This window comes from Lemur catta, chromosome 2 (genome assembly GCF_020740605.2).
Source record: "Lemur catta isolate mLemCat1 chromosome 2, mLemCat1.pri, whole genome shotgun sequence".
In the NCBI taxonomy this organism is placed as follows: Eukaryota; Metazoa; Chordata; class Mammalia; order Primates; family Lemuridae; genus Lemur; species Lemur catta.
In genome coordinates, this window is record NC_059129.1 from 98,259,955 (window position 1) to 98,276,947 (window position 16,993).

Below are 16,993 nucleotides of genomic sequence, written 5' to 3' on the forward strand. Positions count from 1 at the left end.
ACTCTTTACCAGATACAGCAATCTCTTACCCATCTCCCAGAAATTTTTCTTGCACATAACCCCACGTACATTGTATCTCACACTAACCACTCTTCTATGTACCTTATTTCACTTAATATACCTTAGAAACATTTACATATCAGTAGGTATTGGTCCATTTCATTTTTTATAAATACTAATTAATATTCTATGGTTGTAACACATTATTAGTCAGCCCCCTACTGATAATACATTGAAATTATTCCCAGTTTTTCTCTATCACAAACTTCAGTGAACATTCTTATACAAATATCTTTATGTACTTGAACAAGTGGATCTGTAAAACAAATTCTAAGAACTGTGGGGCCAAAGGCTATGTGTATATTTTGAAAATTTGGTGCCACCAAATTGCCTTCCAAAGAATTTGTACCAATTTATATATACTCCAGGGGAACATTTCTGATGAACAAAGATTCTTTAAAGCAGACTCCTATGCTTTCAAAGGCCAGGAAGGTAATGTAACTTACTGAAGTAGGCTGGGATAAGAAAATGGCAAAATGGAGAGCACATTCAGTCATTCAAAGCAGCAGCTTTTACTCAATTCCAACATACTAATAATGCTTTGTAGGAATATGTAGTCAATATTGTCAAGTTGTCTTATTTCTCAAAAAGAAGCCAGAACTCCAGAACTTCTGCATGAAATCTCTAGATTTTTTAAATGTTGATAACTCACTCAAAATCCCCTAATTAACATGACAAACAAAATACACATATGAGGCCGGGCATGGTGGCTCACGTCTGTAATCCTAGCACTCTGGAAGGCCGAGGCAGGAGGATTGCTTGAGATCAGCAGTTCGAGACCAGCCTCAGCAAGAGCAAGACCCTGTCTCTACTAAAAATAGAAAGAAATTAGTGAAACAACTAAAAATAGAAAAAAAAAATTAGCTGGGCATGGTGGCACATGCCTGTAGTCCCAGCTACTCGAGAGGCTGAGGCAAGAGGATCGCTTGAGCCCGAGTTTGAGGTTGCTGTGAGCTAGGCTGATGCCACGGCACTCTGGCCCAGGCAAGAAAGTGAGATTCTGTCTCAAAAAAAAAAAAAAAAAAAACCCACACATATAAGTAAGAATCATCTCTTGGGCCTCCAACTTGTGACCTGTGCTTTAAAGCTTGCGTTTCCCCCCAACCCCCAAACACCAAACAGACTGCCACAATAGTAGGAGTTGTGTTCAGCAGAATGTTTCAAAGCCGGGATTTCCTAACATTACATTTTGTTTTGGGATTAACTACAAAATGGATTTTATTAACTACGTGGTCACTATTCCCTCAAACTCTTTGGATAACTTAATCTACTCTAGCTCAGATCTTTTCATTAATCAGCTTCCTACAATGTTTCCTTGCCTTATATTTTTATTCCTTTAGAGCACTGTATTTTTGTTTTCTTCCTTATATGAAACTACCATGTTCTAAGAGCTGAATCATTTTCCTACTAATATAATCTTCTTTTACCCAAAGGGAAAGAAAATCTTTCTAATCACTTTTCTATACTACCTTGCATTCAACATATCCATCTACTTACAGAAGAAATTGTAGGAATGGAGTAAATTAAAAAGACTTGCTTGCCTCAACTTTAAATAGTATTTTTAATCCATGTAAAAATCTTCTTACATTAACTATATTCTTATAAAAATAAAGACTATGAAAGAATAAATTCTGAAATTGCCAGATCTATATTAAAAAACATTCAAATTCATGGCTAAAATACCATGAAATACGTAATATTATCAACTATTTTACATAAATACTTGCAGAAAAACCAAGCTGACAAAGCCAATGTTTTATATGATTATAAACAGAAATAGATCTCTGTAAACATTAAAATTATAAGCAATATAATATGAAATTAGTCAATTACCTATTTGAAAATTCAAAAGGCAATGACTTTTTCTACAATTAAGTTTCAAAAAATCAAAATTTAGAACATAATTAGCTTCAGTTATTATAAATAAAACATTTAAATCTTCATTTTAGAGCTACCAGTAATTTTTAAAGAATTCCTAAATTTCATGTAATCTGTTGATATATATATACTTTCTTAAGGAAAAAAACCAACAACCAAAAACAAAGCATTAAGGAAGCTTTATAACTTAACAAAGCTTTCAATGTATATGTCTCTCAATTAAATATCACTGACAAATATACTGGCTACTCATGAGAAAATCTGCATATGTCATTTTACCAACAGTAATGTCACTGCATATTCTATTTTTAGTTTCCAGAGGCAAGGCCCTAATCATTACAAATTCCGTTAGCATTTCTATGAGTGGTCCCAACTTCCCATTCAAATGTATGCTGAAACTACTCCGGTATATTTTTTCAAAAGAAAATTGATCGGACCACCCAAAACTTCAAAAACCCTGTATTAGGAATGTATCACTTGAACTTGACATTTTAATCACAAAAGAAAGTTTAAGAAGTAAAAGATTACATATTTAAATGATAATCTGCACATCAGATTACTTCTTCAGATGTATCCTCAGCACTCACAAGGTAATGAAAAAATATGGCAAAATATTATATTTTATTTTTACCTTCATTATAAATTAAAATAAGGCATAAGAAAAACTTTGAGACCACAATATATACATATGGAAAACTGACCACTGAAAAGATGAAAATAATTCACACAATATAGTGTAAGCTTTAATATATACATTAGATGTCATTTTATCAGCTATTAGTCACACTAGTCTAAGTTCTGTATTATATATTAAAATATTACAAAGCTAAAAAAAATCATTGCAATATAGAATACAATGTGGGAAAATACATATTTGTGGCTTTATACACAATCTAAATTAATCCATCCTATGCAATAGTTTTCCAAATATAAATGGCACTTTACATGCAATAAAACAACATACCAGCAGCTGGATGTCCTTATATAATTTACTATATAGAAAAATAAAGAGAAAATACCCTTTTAACAAGACAGTTACAGGCAGAGGTGGAACGTAGAACAAGATTTTCCTTAACACAATGTTAGATAAAATTAAATATGAAAAAAGGAAGCGTTTCTACTACTTTCAATTAGCATTTTAAAAAAGTCTACTGTGATTTTATATTTTCTAATTGTATCACAGAGAAAACATAAAAGAGAAAAGAGAGGAAAAAAACCAGAAAACCTGATCCTTTATGAATTTTAAACATTAGCCCTGCCTATGGGTTGCATTTAGACTGCTTTTCTGTTGACAGTTTCCTAAATTACTTCTGCCACTCTGAATTGTGCATCAGTAGTCAGATGAGTTTTCTAGACTTCATTATGCCATTGTGTAACCATAGCTGCCACAATGTAGTGCCACAAGAAGTCTGTCCTTGAGTATTTCTTTACTTGGGTATTCAGGTAACTTGAGCATGTTGATGCTTTAAAAGAAAAATACACCACCATTAAACAGGAAATCTATGTAATTTCTGATTGTTTTGTCTAGCAGTGAAAACACTACTCATAATTAACATAAAACCATACTCTCAAATTTGCATTCAAATTGAAAAACCCTGAAGTAGTATTTGAAAAGAAAAAAACTGCTGCACTGCAGTTTCTTTTAGCATGCAAATGTAGTAAAAGAAAATAAGTTCCTTTCAGCTTAAAATAAATGAGCATTAGGGCAATTTAGTTTAAAACAATGTTGTAACTCAGTGATACTCATGACAGTGTAACTTTAGTGATACTTGAATCATATTCAATTAAATTACAGGTATTTGGGTTTCCCCAAACATTTCCCCTACCAAAAAAGGGAAGCAAAGGACTAAATCCTGAGTAGAAATCACAGATAAGGTCTTCCTCTCAATGCAGCAATACAGTAATTAGATCTCTGATCATTCAAAATTAATCAAAACAATTTGTAATACAAGTAAAGAAAACCAATTTAACATACCATGTGCTTGAAGTCGGTAAAAGATTTGGAGTATATGGCACAGCAGCAATTGTAAAGTTTTGCAATCCACTTCCACCCATGATATTAGCAAACCCACCATGCGGGACCCTGGAACTAAGAGTTTCCATTTTAACATGATGTAATCATGAAAGAAAACTATTTGTGACAGATATAGTTCAAGTTCTAAGTTACCGTAAAGAATATATTCAACTCTAGGACAACGACAACATGACATTTTGAATCTAAAAAAACTCCAACTCATTACTATGAATTACTTTGTGATCATTTAGCAAGCTTCCATAGAGACACCCCTCCACACTTTGCTAAGATACACTATGCTTTCAACTGGCCATAGCACATACCTCTACTATTACATTTAGCATGCTACATTTACAATTATTTGCTTTTATGTGTCTCTCTACTAAACTGGGACTAAGATGAGGGCCCAAACATGTCATACTTACATCTATATCACCGGTGTTAGCAAAGTGCCTGGCATTTAACAGATATTCATTAAATATTTGCTAAATAAATAAATGTTTGATTAATTAATTCAAGCAATAAAGGCTCTAACATGTAATTCAAATGACTTCCCTATTTGTGAAAAATATCTACACCCAAAAGTGTTTTTGTTCTGTTTTGACTTTCATAGTGGGAAAACTAAAAAATTCTTTACATTACTCTTTCCAGACATTCAGTATATCAAACATTTTTTAAAATGTCACCTAACATAATGAGACCACAAGAAGGCTAACATTTAATGTCTAACACATCACTAAAAAATTTAGTCTTAGGTATATGACTGTAGAGAATGTAATGACAACTTCTCAAGTTCTATACATTTGAAAGAAAATTAATATTTCAAATTAGCCTGTATATGTATCATGATTAAACAAATTGATCCTGGAAAAACAGTGCTTTTTGGATAAATTAGAATGAAGGCAAAGAAACATTTAGTGTGTAAGTATTAAATGCATACTCAAAGACTAAAATTAAAAACGTTTTCTAACCTATGACTCACAGTACAAAGCATAATTCAGTTCACATAAAGAAATGTTGAACCTCACAGAGCCAAAACAATCTTGAAAGAGAAGAACAAAGGTGGACGCTCAAACATCCTGATTTCATAACGGTGATATAGAATCTCTTACATTCTCCTGGAAAGAGTTGGAACCCATTCTACTAAGTGAAGTATCCCAAGAACGGAAAAATAAGCACCACATGTACTCACCAGCAAATTGGTTTCCCTGATCATCACCTAAGTGCACATTTGGGAATAACACCAATTGGGTGTCGGGCAGATGTGGGGGATGGGAGGAGGGGATGGGTGTATACCTACATGATGAGTGCGATGCGCACTGTCTGGGGAATGGACACGCTTGAAGCTCTGACTGGAGGGGGGGGGCACGGGCAATATACATAACCTAAACTTTTGTACCCCCATAATAAGCTGAAATTTAAAAAAAAATTTGATGATTCAAATCCTAAAAACAAAAAATCCTGATTTCATAATGTATTACAAAGCTATGGTAATCAAAACACCGTGGTACTGGAATAAAGACAGACACATCTACCAATGGAATAGAATAGAGAAGCCAGAAATAACCCCTCACATATATGGCCAAATGATTTTTGACAAGAGTGCCAACATTAATCAATGGAGAAAGGACAGTCATTTCAACAAAGTAAAGCCGGATATCTACTACAACAAAAATGAAGTTGAACACTTACTTTACACCACATACAAAAATTAACTCAAAATGGATAAAAGACCTAAATGTAAGAGCTAAAACTATAAAACTCTTAAAATAAAATATAGGGGAAAAGTTTCATGACACTGAATTTGGCAATGATTTCTTAGATATGACACTAAAAGCATACACAACAAAAGAAAAAATAGATAAGTTGGACTTCATCAAAATTAAAAACTTTTGGACAGATGTAGTGGTTCACGCCTATAATCCCAGCACTTTAGGAGGCCAAGGCAGGAGGATCGCTTGAGGGCAGAAGTTCAAGACCAGCCTGAGCAACACAGGGAGACCTTGCCTCTATAAAAAATTAAAAAATTAGCCGGTCATGGTGGTGCACACCTGTAGTTCCAGCTACTCGGGAGGCTGAAACAGGAGGATTGCTTGAAGCCCAGGAGTTTGAGGCTGCAGTGAGTCTTTATAGACACCACTGCACTCCAGCCTGGGTGACAGAGCAGACTCTGTCTCAAAAAAGAGAATAATAGTAATTAACACTTTTATACACCAAGGGGCACTATCAACAGAATGAAAAGGCAACCTATGAAATGAGAGAATATATTTGCAAATCATAAATCTGATAAGCGATTGACATACAGAATATATATAGAATTCCTACATTGAAAAAACAAACAGCCTGACTAAAAAATAGATAAAGACTAGAAAAGACAGTTCTCCAAAAAAGATACACAGCCAGAAGGCCCATGAAAAGATGCTCAACATCACTGATCACTAGGGAAATGCAAATCAAAACCATGATACCACTTCAAACTCATTAAGATGACCCTTAGCAAAGAAAACCCAAACAGAAAATCGTAAGTACTGGCAAAGATCTGGAGAAACTGCTAATGGGAATGTAAAATGGTACCAGCTCTGTAGAAAACAGGGGTATGGCAGGTTCCTCAAAACATTAAAAATAGAATTACAATATAGAATTACCATGTGATCCAGCAATTCTACTTCTAGGTAGATATCCAGAGGAACTGCAGGGATTCAATGAATTATCTGTACATCCCTGTTCATAGCAGCATTTATTCACAATAGCCAAAAGGCAAAAGCAACCCAGGGATCCATCAACAGATAAATCGATAAGCAAAGTGTGTGCACATATACAAGGGATATTATTCAGCCTGAAAAAGGAAGAAAATTTTGACATACGCTACAACATGGATGCACCTTGAAGACATTATGCTAAGTGACATAAGGCAATCACAAAAGGACAAATATTGTATGATTCCACTTATATGAGGTTCCTAGAGTAGTCAAATTCATAGAGACATCAAGTAAAATGGTGGTTGCCAGGGGCTGGGGGGAAGGAAGATGGGAAGTTAGTTTTTAATAGGTACAGAGTGTCAGTTGGGGAAGATGAAAAAATCTGGGAGACAGATGGTGATGATAGTTGCACAACAATGAGAATGTACTTAATACCACAAAACTGTACACTTAAAAATTGTTAAGATGATAAACTTTATGATATCCATTTTTAGCCCCCTCACACACACAGTCAAAAAAATGCACCAGGATTTTCTATTTGAAATCACTGATATGTATACACTCACAGGGAAAAATCATTAACAAGCCAATATAAAAGAATTGCTAAAAACAGCAATTTTCTCTTCTAGCTGGGAAGTAGTTTGGTTGCTATTAAATGGTTTATTCATAAAATTCCTGAGCTTATCTTAGTAATCCAAGTGAGTGTTAAAAGTATGCCTGAATCATGCTAATGTGCACTTGCTAATATCCACTAATGCATGAACAATTCCTACTTAGGGCAAGAGACTATCTAAAGACCTGGATATGTCTGTCTGTAAACTGAAATAAAATTCAATATTAATTAATCCATGTATTTTTACTTTTGCCTAAATAATTAACAAGGTACAAAAGTCAGATTGTTTTGAGTTTCCTACAGAGGTAGAATTTAAAAATAAATATGACCACTTTATCAGGACAAGGTGAGAAAATAAAGCTTGACATTGACTCACACAAGTTATAGCACAGTATTTCAGTTCAGGATAATCAGTCTAATGTCCTTCACATAAATAAATTTTGAAAAATAAGTTTAAAAATTGGAAGATCCTCCAATTTTAACATCTAAATTGAAATTATCCTATAACCCAATATTCACAAACTATCCCTAAAAGCTTTCTCCTCTTCTACACTATAAACAAATATGGCTGGGCTTTCTCCTCTTCTACACTATAAACAAATATGGCTGGGCTCCACATTTATATAATCAGTTGTTCTTATGCTAAAATCATGATTCATCAGGTATAATCATGTATGAGAAAAATAAGTGAAATAGTCTTTGGTTGAGTATTATGACAGCTTTATCATACAGTATAAAATTACAGTAAATAAAAATGGAATAATTCTATTTTATTCACAAGAAATCATCAAGTCTGATTCTTAACGGGTAATGAAACATCAAGACATTTAAGATAGTTTTATAGACCAACAAAATATTAACAGTTGGTGGCTACCATTGGAACATATTTGGTTTTTCAGTTATGTTGCACTAAATTATGCTATAGAGATGAAGAAAGATATCTCAGTATCTAAATAAAAACAAGTAGATAATCTGAATTTTCCTAAAATTCCTAAAGAAAAAAAATATACACTTTCAGTTTAGAATGGGAAATACTATACTATACTAATGACTGGGGGTCTAATGTAAAAGGAAAATTAAAGTTTAAAAAAATAGCGGCCGGGAGTGGTGGCTCACGCCTGTAATCCTAGCACTCTGGGAGGCCGAGGCGGGTGGATTGCTTGAGGTCAGGAGTTCGAGACCAGCCTGAGCAAGAGCGAGACCCCGTCTCTACTAAAAATAGAAAGAAATTATCTGGCCAACTAAAAATATATATAGAAAAAACTAGCCGGGCATGGTGGCGCATGCCTGTAGTCTCAGCTACTCAGGAGGCTGAGGCAGTAGGATCGCTTAAGCCCAGGAGTTTGAGGTTGCTGTGAGCTAGGCTGACGCCATGGCACTCACTCTAGCCCGGGCAACACAGCGAGACTCTGTCTCAAAAAAAAAAAACAAAAAAAACCTTAAGACTTTCTGAGTTTGAACTCTTAATTAGACTAAATATTGAAAGGCGGATTCTTCAGCCTGAGGGTGAAACTTAGATTTCCGTAGTTTTCTCTCGGTTTCCTTGGCTATTCTTTACCCACATCCCTCACCTCCATTCTAGTGAATGTGGCACACTTCATTCACGACCAGTTCAATAATAAACAGAGCACTTCTTTTCAGCATTGATGACAAGGACTATACTATTTAAATAGGAGGGACATTGTATATTACTAATTCTAGTGTTTTTTTGCTCTATGAGAGCAGCAATTTAACAGACTTAATTAAGTACTAAAGAACCTGAGTAACTTCTCTGTATCTTAAAAGACTCATACCAACCAAATCATGGGGAAAATATAATAATTCATTAAATAATGTTGAGGAATAAACCATTTAGAAAAATAATAAAAGTTACATGGAAATCTGTAGATTTAACTTAATAAAGTTAAAAGGCAAATGATAAACTGGGAAAAATATTTGCAGAGTTAATATCCCTAATATACAAAGAACACTTAAAGCTGAATTTTTTAAAAAGACTATGGTATACCAGACAAAGAATAAAGACGGGCAATTCATACCACACAAAAAAATGACATACATGATAAAAAATTACATGAAAATAAAAATCATTGTACCCTGTGTGATACAAAAATAAAAGGATTAAGTCCTCTCATTTCTTGCTGATGTCAATATTGATACCTTTCCGGAAAGTAAATGAACAGTATGTATCAAGGTTGTAAAAATTCATATATTCTTCTATCCAAAAATTTCCATTCTAACAATTTATCCTATATAATCAGGTTGCCCCCACAAGGATATAAGCACAAGAATTCCTTATTTATTCAGCATTATTCACAAACGGGAAAACTTAGCAATAAAGGACCAATTAAAGGAGGTCTATAAATGGAACATAAAAAAGAATTTTAATTACACAGATCTATAAATGGAAAAACTTTTAATAACACAGTGCTAAATTCAAAAAGTTATAAAATAATAACAGTGGTTTTAAAAAGTGAAAACTTATGTATGTGAGAAAAGTTCTAGGAGAATAATCAAAATGTTATCAGCAATTATTTTTAGTAATTGAGAGCCAAGGTAACTTTTTTCCCCTTGTTTGAAATGTTTAACCTTCCTACATAGAAAATATAATTATTGTTTAATTCTTTTTATTAAATTGCTCAAATCTCTGAGTATTTCTTGGCACTCAGAGGCAAAATAACAAACAAGAAAAATCTAACAACAAGGTTTTCTTTCATATCTTTAACCTATAATCTGTTAACAGTCAAGTTTTATTCTTTAAAATTAGATTTATAGTGTGACTCCAACTATTTTCCTAATTATATAATTAAAAAATTAAAAAAAAAAAAGCAAAACGCTAATTGTGGTTATCTCCACATAGTAGGATTACTTAATGGGATCTTCATTTTCTTTTATTTTCTCCAGTTTCCAAATTGTTATATACTACAACAAACAATGGTTATGCATTACTTTTAAAATAAAAATCTGTAAAGATTATATATATGTGCATTTTACACAGATACACATTCACAATTCTGTTTTTAAATATGCAGAAAAAACAGTGAAATAAATACAACAGATTGTTTATAGTGGTAATTTCTGACAGGCTGTGGTTTTCCTTATTCTAATTTTCTGTGTTTTCCAACTTTCCTAGATGAAACACGTACATTCATATTGAAAAACTGAACTACATTTTCATAAATAGAAACAGATGAAATTCTAAGTTACCAAAAATGAAAATCAGACTTTTTTTTACATCTTTCAGAAATATAAGTTAAAATAGAGTTAAATCGTTGAGTTTTCTAATATCATTATGTTTAGTTGGCTCCAAAAGTAGACTTTTCAAAGAAGTGTGGTATCAAAAATTATTTCTTAGGCCATGAATCTTGACACTTTAAAGTATGACAAGAATTACAGAAAAAATGCTGTGTATGGGTAATAATATATAGTGTGTGTATGTGTTATCCAGGACAAACTGAATAGCCTCACTATTAAACCCAACAGCAAATATTAAAAATTTGGCTACTATCACCAACCTACCTGCAGAATGAAAAGACTACTACCAAATTATAAAGTACAATACAATGATAGCCCTGATTGGAACTGGTTTTTTTTTAATACATTAAATAAACATTTATGGAGCACTACTACAAATGTTTTTTTAATACCTAAAGGAATCTTTGTTTAATACCTAAAACAGTGGAAAGGGAAATAAGATACTAACCACTCAGAGTAATAATTCTTCATTTTGATTATCTCTAAGCCATTAAAAAAGGAATACATTAAATTCTTTCCATATTGTAAAAACACTTCTTACCTGCCAGTAACAAACTGCAGGAGAAGAACTCTCTCCTCTTGAGTAATATCTTCCACAACTTCCCAGAACCACTAACAACAAGAACAACAAAAAACTTAGCTCATGTTTTAGAGCAACTGCAGATTTAATATCAGAGAAATATGCAATATTCATAAAGCATACTTTATTCTATGAAATTCATTTATCAAAAATGATTTCATACAGAGCTTTCATATGCAATATTCCCAAAAGAATAATTTAGGGAAATACTTTGCTTTGTTAATTAATGTAAGTTTTCATCCAACGGTGCTGAAAAGCTTACAAAATTAAATGGCAAAACTTAACTTCATTCTAAGCTCTAGAGAAATTTTACCTGAATAACTGGATCTTCTCTTTCATAGCCACTTGTGTATTCTGTATTTTTTATCCAATCACTCACATCAATTTCTGGCATGCCAGAAAGCAGTAGCTCCTTTGGGGAAGAAGGAAAATGTTTCAATAATCTTCTTTGGGAAAAAAAGTTATTACATTTAAATGGTAAATTTGCCTTAATTGGAAACTAATCCCATGTAAAACTGATATATTTTTGTAACAGTTCCTGCATGTCATCAATAACAAGCACTACTTGAGAGAGAATCCTTGACACTGATAATCTCAAATATTGTGAGATGTGGAGACATTTCCACATTGATACAATTTAATTAAAACATAAGAAGAGATCATAGTTTACATGTTTAAATATAAACATATGCAATAATAGTTTACATGTACAACAATTTTATGAACATTATCTTTGGTTTACTTTATGTTTATTTTTATTTTATGATTTTTTGCAAATTTGTTAAATTCTAGAAGGAGACAGTATTCTCAATATGAAAGTGACAACAAAGACCTAAATAAATACTGGATTAAACAAGGGAAAGATAATCAAGAAATTCTTATCAATAAGAAAAAGGAGGTAATTTAAAATATTACTATTTTAAAAAAAGGATTTAGGCATTTTAGAAATTCTGTTCTGGAATAATTTGGATCCTTTAAAGTCAGCTTTCCCCAAAGTCAGAAAAAAATGCAAGTTTCCTAATGACCTTGATAGGTTTCTTTGTTCCAGGAAGATTATCAAATGCATAAAATCTCAATCATATAACTAAAAACAAAATTAAGAATGGCAAAGTATTTACCATTATGCTTTCCAAGGGAACAAGAGAACATAAAAAGAGCTTGTCCACAGCTCTGAATTAGTTCGTATTTCACAGTTGGATATGCTTACACAGTTGGATGAGACAATGATTGACCTACCCTTACTTACACTGACAAGCTAGAATACCATGGTTATTACAGGGATGTAGATACACATGATTGAAAATTGTGTCTCCTATAGCAACTACTCATCACATATACCTGACCCTGTGCCTTGAACAAGACTTGTAGTAAAGGCAATGTCTGAAAATTCTTGGGGATTTCTGAGATCTATTCAGTGGGTCTTTGAGGTTCTCCCTTTTCCAACTTATCCATGTGAGGTTGGATTTTCTTCGCATACTCCAATCAAATAACACATCACAACAGATTATATGCAGAGGCAGTTATGAGTACCCACTTGTCTTCTATTAAGCCAGATATTAAAATAATTTGCAAAAATGTAGAACAATGCCAATCATCCCACTATTTTTGTTTTGTTCTAGGAAATGCAGTTTTTGGTTTTTAAATGTTATTTTTATATGAATAAAATATTTTACATTTGTGTTTTAATTTCAAGTACAGTAAATATCCATTGATGTAACCCACATAAACTCATGAGCAGCACAGTATGAAAGAACAGTCTATAATCATCTCTTGACTTAGGACTGCCTTCTATCTATGATGAATGAATATACTTCCAGTTTAGAACACTGAAGTTACTAGATATCACCTCCTCACTGAAACTCTAGAATTTAACCTAAGTCCTTTAACACAGATGCACAACCAGCTATTTCTAATAATTTTTTTTTTAAGTTTCCTCTATCAGTATAGTGTTGCCCTTTCCTATGAAAGAGACAAAGTTACAGGAAAGGTTCTCAAACCATGTCTCACTTATTACTCGTGCTATCAAGAGGAAGTTTGGCAATATGGATGAAGATACTGAGCTCTGAGGTCAGAGAACATGGGTTCACAGACTGGCTCTAACACATATTCTATGACCATGAGCAAGTTCCATACCTTCTTTGGCATCTATAAACTGAGGATAATACTTACCTCAGAAGTTTGTTGTGAAGATTTTAAAAGTTAATACATATAAATTGCCTGACAAATACTAAATGCTTAATAATAATTATTATCACCATATAAATCAGGGCCATGTCTATAATATTGCTCTTCCCAAAATAATCCCACCATATGAATCAGAATCAGCTCAATCTAGTAAAGCCAGAGTATAAAACAAGCTAGGAATCCTGACCTAACTTCTAATATAAGAACCACAATTAAAAACTTACCAGTAGCAGAAGTGAATTTGAAAGATAAAGGAATAAAGCTTTTAGAAGAAAACATAGGAAAATACCTTCAAGATCTTGGAATAAGAAATAGTTCCTTAAGCAGGACACAAAAATCTCTACCCACTTAAAAAAGAAAAAACTGATAAACTGAACTGTGTTAAAACTGAAAACTTTTATTTACTGAAAGACACCAGAGTAGAAGGTATTCATAATACATGTATCTGACAAAAGACTCATACAAAGAATAAAGAATCCTACAAATCAGTAACAAAAACATAGAGAAGACAATAGAGAAGTGGAGAAATTGGTAAGACACTAATGGCCATAAACATAAAAGGTGTGCAACTTCATTAGTCATCAGGGAAACACAAATTAAAATCACAAGGAAAGACCACTACTTATCTACCAGAATGGTAAAAATGAAGAAGACAGGAAATATCAAATGCTGACGACAACATGGAACACTCAGAACTCTAATACATGCTGGTGGGAGTGTAAATTGACACATCATTTTGGAAAACTATTTGCTAGTATCCACTAAAATGGAATACACACACATCCTATGTCCCAACAATCCCATCACAAGGTATTTAACCTACAGAATGCATACGTATGTTCTCCTAAAGATAAACACTACAGTATTTGTAGCAGCAGTACTTGAAACAGCTCAAAACTGAAAAGTACCCACTAAATGTACATCAAGAGTAGAAAAGACAAAAGGAAACTGATACAATGAAATACTACACAGCAATTAAAATAAATAAATTACAACTGCATGCAGTAATGAGTCTCACAAACAAAAAGTTGAGCTATTAATAAAAAAGCCAGATATGTTCTATTTACATAGTTCTAAAATAGGCAAACCTAATGTGTAATTTTAGAAGTCAGGAGAGTGGTTATCCTTGAGGAGGGATAGGGATCAGAAGGGGACGTGAGTGAGACATATAAGGTGCTCTGTTTCTTAATCTGTGTGCAGCTTTCATAGGTGTGTTCAGTTTGTTAAAACTCATCAAGAGGTACATTTATGATGTGTGTACTTTTCTGTGTGCATATTATAATTCAATAAAAAGTTTTATAAACTTACTATCAGTAAATCATAAGGCAGAGTTTTCATCAATTATTTTTGTTGTTGTTATGTGTTTTTTACATACACATAGGTCCAGGAAATAATGTAATGCTCTGTTTTGAACTTCAAAAGGCTAATTTAATCTAAGTATAGTACAGAAAAAGTCAGCTTTCAGTCATGTCTAATTATAGCTAATAAGAGTCCTTCATTTTTAAATGCTAAAAATAACTTCTATTGTTACATAAAAACTAGATGAATTTATGCTAATTGAAGCCATTACTCTTACAGATAAAAACACAACAAAAAAAATCTCAAAATTTATGTTTAATGAAACTAAGTCACAATGAACTTCAAAATTAATTAGCAAATTTTGTTGCCTACTACACTAAGATATAATGAGTGAAACATTAAAAATACTGATACATGTGTAACATTGAAGGTATACATTGGTATTCCTTATTCATATATTAAAATAAAAGGCATAGGGTAAAATTAATTTTATGAGACAGATAAAAACCAAAGAATACTTTTCTACTAATCTGGAATTTACTATTCCAAATTATATTTTTTAAAAAAATGAGAAAACATTTATACTTTATTTAAAATACTGTGTTTTATTAAGGATATAAACAACTCAAAGAGTTTGAAAATAATTTATTATCAAAAACAAAAGAGGAAAAGAAAATGGAGAAAAATACAGACATAAATCATATAAAATTAGAAATCTTGTTCGATTACAAAAGAAGCAAAACAAAACATTCACTGGGGACTAGAAGATAGCAAAACAGTGGACTATAGATAGGTTTGAAATATATAATTATAAAATTACACATATGGCAAAGTAAGATGCTGGAGAAGATAACATACACAACAAGAAAAACTCTCAAACTTTCTGAAAGTACAAGGAGCTAGTATCAGCACTCTTTACTTCATGTGGTCAAACAAAAATTCAGATATAATGTGGAATACTGCTTATGGAAAGACTAGCCTTAAACATTGCCCATTTAGAAGATATAGAAATATATTCCATTTTTGTTTATTACCATCTCACCCTATTTCACATTAAGGAATTGCTAATCTGGTTATTGAGCTTAAGAGAACTACAACCACAAGCAAATCTCTAAAAATGAACATTAAACCATAATGTCTCATTATACATTATTCCATTCATTATAGTATTCTAAAATTATTTCTAAATTACATCAACTAAGAAACTGATGTTTTTCCTTACCAATTCATATTCATCAAAAAGCTGTATGAGGGAAGGTGGAATGAACATATGAAAGCCTTGTAAAAAAGCATTGATCTGAGGTTGAATGGCTCTTGTCATTCGAAGTTCAGTAACAAGCTGGACATACTCTGCCTATAAGAAAAACAAGTTGTTGTGATTTCTTTTTTAAATTTCACATACTTAAGATAATGTTGATATAATCATTTCTCATTTAAGAGGTAAAGATTTAGAATAAATTTGGTACCAAGATTCATAAATCTCAGCAAACCAGTAAACAAACCATCATTCACTAAGCCGTTTAGGCCAAAATCTTAGCACTCATGACTGCTCTCAAACCCTACATCAGCTGGTGCTATCAGATCTACCTTTAAAAAATATTCTCAATCTGACCTTGTTTTAGTACCTCCACTTCTAGCACCCTTGCCCAAGCCATCATCATCTCTCACCTACATTACCACAATGTCTGGTGTCCCTGTTTCCATTTTTGCACCTGTACTGCTTCTTTTCCATCCCACAGCTGTAGTGATTTTTTGTGATAAATAAATAAGTACATTGGTATGTATGTATAAAATTCAAATCAGGTAAAATGCAAATTTGGCGCTAAAGATCTGGCCTCTGCCTTGCTCTCTGATCTCATTTCCTTTCATTCTTCCCTTAGCTCACTCACTCAGTTCTAGTTTCGCTGGCCTTCTGGCTATTCCCCAAACACAAGCTTGTTCAGGCTTGTGCCTTTATACTTCCAAGTCTCTCTCACTGAACTGTTTCATTAGAATGTAATCTGCAGGCAGGGGCTTTGTTTTGTTCACCAGTATATATCCCCAGCTCCTAGAAAAATGGCTGCCACTTTCTAAGTGTTCAACAAATATGTGATGAATGAAAGCATACATTCATCAAATTCACTTAATACATACTTAGAACTTGATAAAATGGCTCATTTTAGCATAGCCAATTCAATTCTGACTTAAGGTGAGCTATTTCACAATTTTATTTTAAAATACATCATCATCATAGAAAATACTGTCACTTAAAATTTAACTGGTAATTTAAAAATGTATTTTGGCTTAGATCAGAATGAATTACTATACACACACACAGAGTGTGTATATACATACATCCACATATATATAGTGAGAGAGAAACTTTATCAGATGTTATCATTTTTTTATGTGTATATATATATATATATACATAT

At 32.5% G+C, this 16,993-nt stretch overlaps 1 protein-coding gene across 6 annotated transcripts in view; it reads right to left on the reverse strand.

The window, feature by feature from the left end:
• HACE1 (HECT domain and ankyrin repeat containing E3 ubiquitin protein ligase 1) overlaps positions 1 to 16,993 on the reverse strand; it is a 101,679-nt gene that overhangs the window by 5,337 nt on the left and 79,349 nt on the right. For 4 of the 6 annotated variants that reach the window (XM_045544088.1, XM_045544087.1, XM_045544092.1 and 1 more), the window contains 5 exons: positions 15,802 to 15,933; positions 11,410 to 11,508; positions 11,058 to 11,128; positions 3,914 to 4,027; positions 1,758 to 3,401 (listed from right to left, as the gene is read on the reverse strand). In XM_045544088.1, the coding sequence (XP_045400044.1) occupies positions 3,299 to 3,401; positions 3,914 to 4,027; positions 11,058 to 11,128; positions 11,410 to 11,508; positions 15,802 to 15,933 (519 nt within the window). In that variant the 3' untranslated portion in view covers positions 1,758 to 3,298. Of the gene's footprint in view, positions 1 to 1,757; positions 3,402 to 3,913; positions 4,028 to 11,057; positions 11,129 to 11,409; positions 11,509 to 15,801; positions 15,934 to 16,993 lie in introns of those variants that run through there. The other 2 variants (XM_045544089.1, XM_045544090.1) reach the window with 2 other exon arrangements.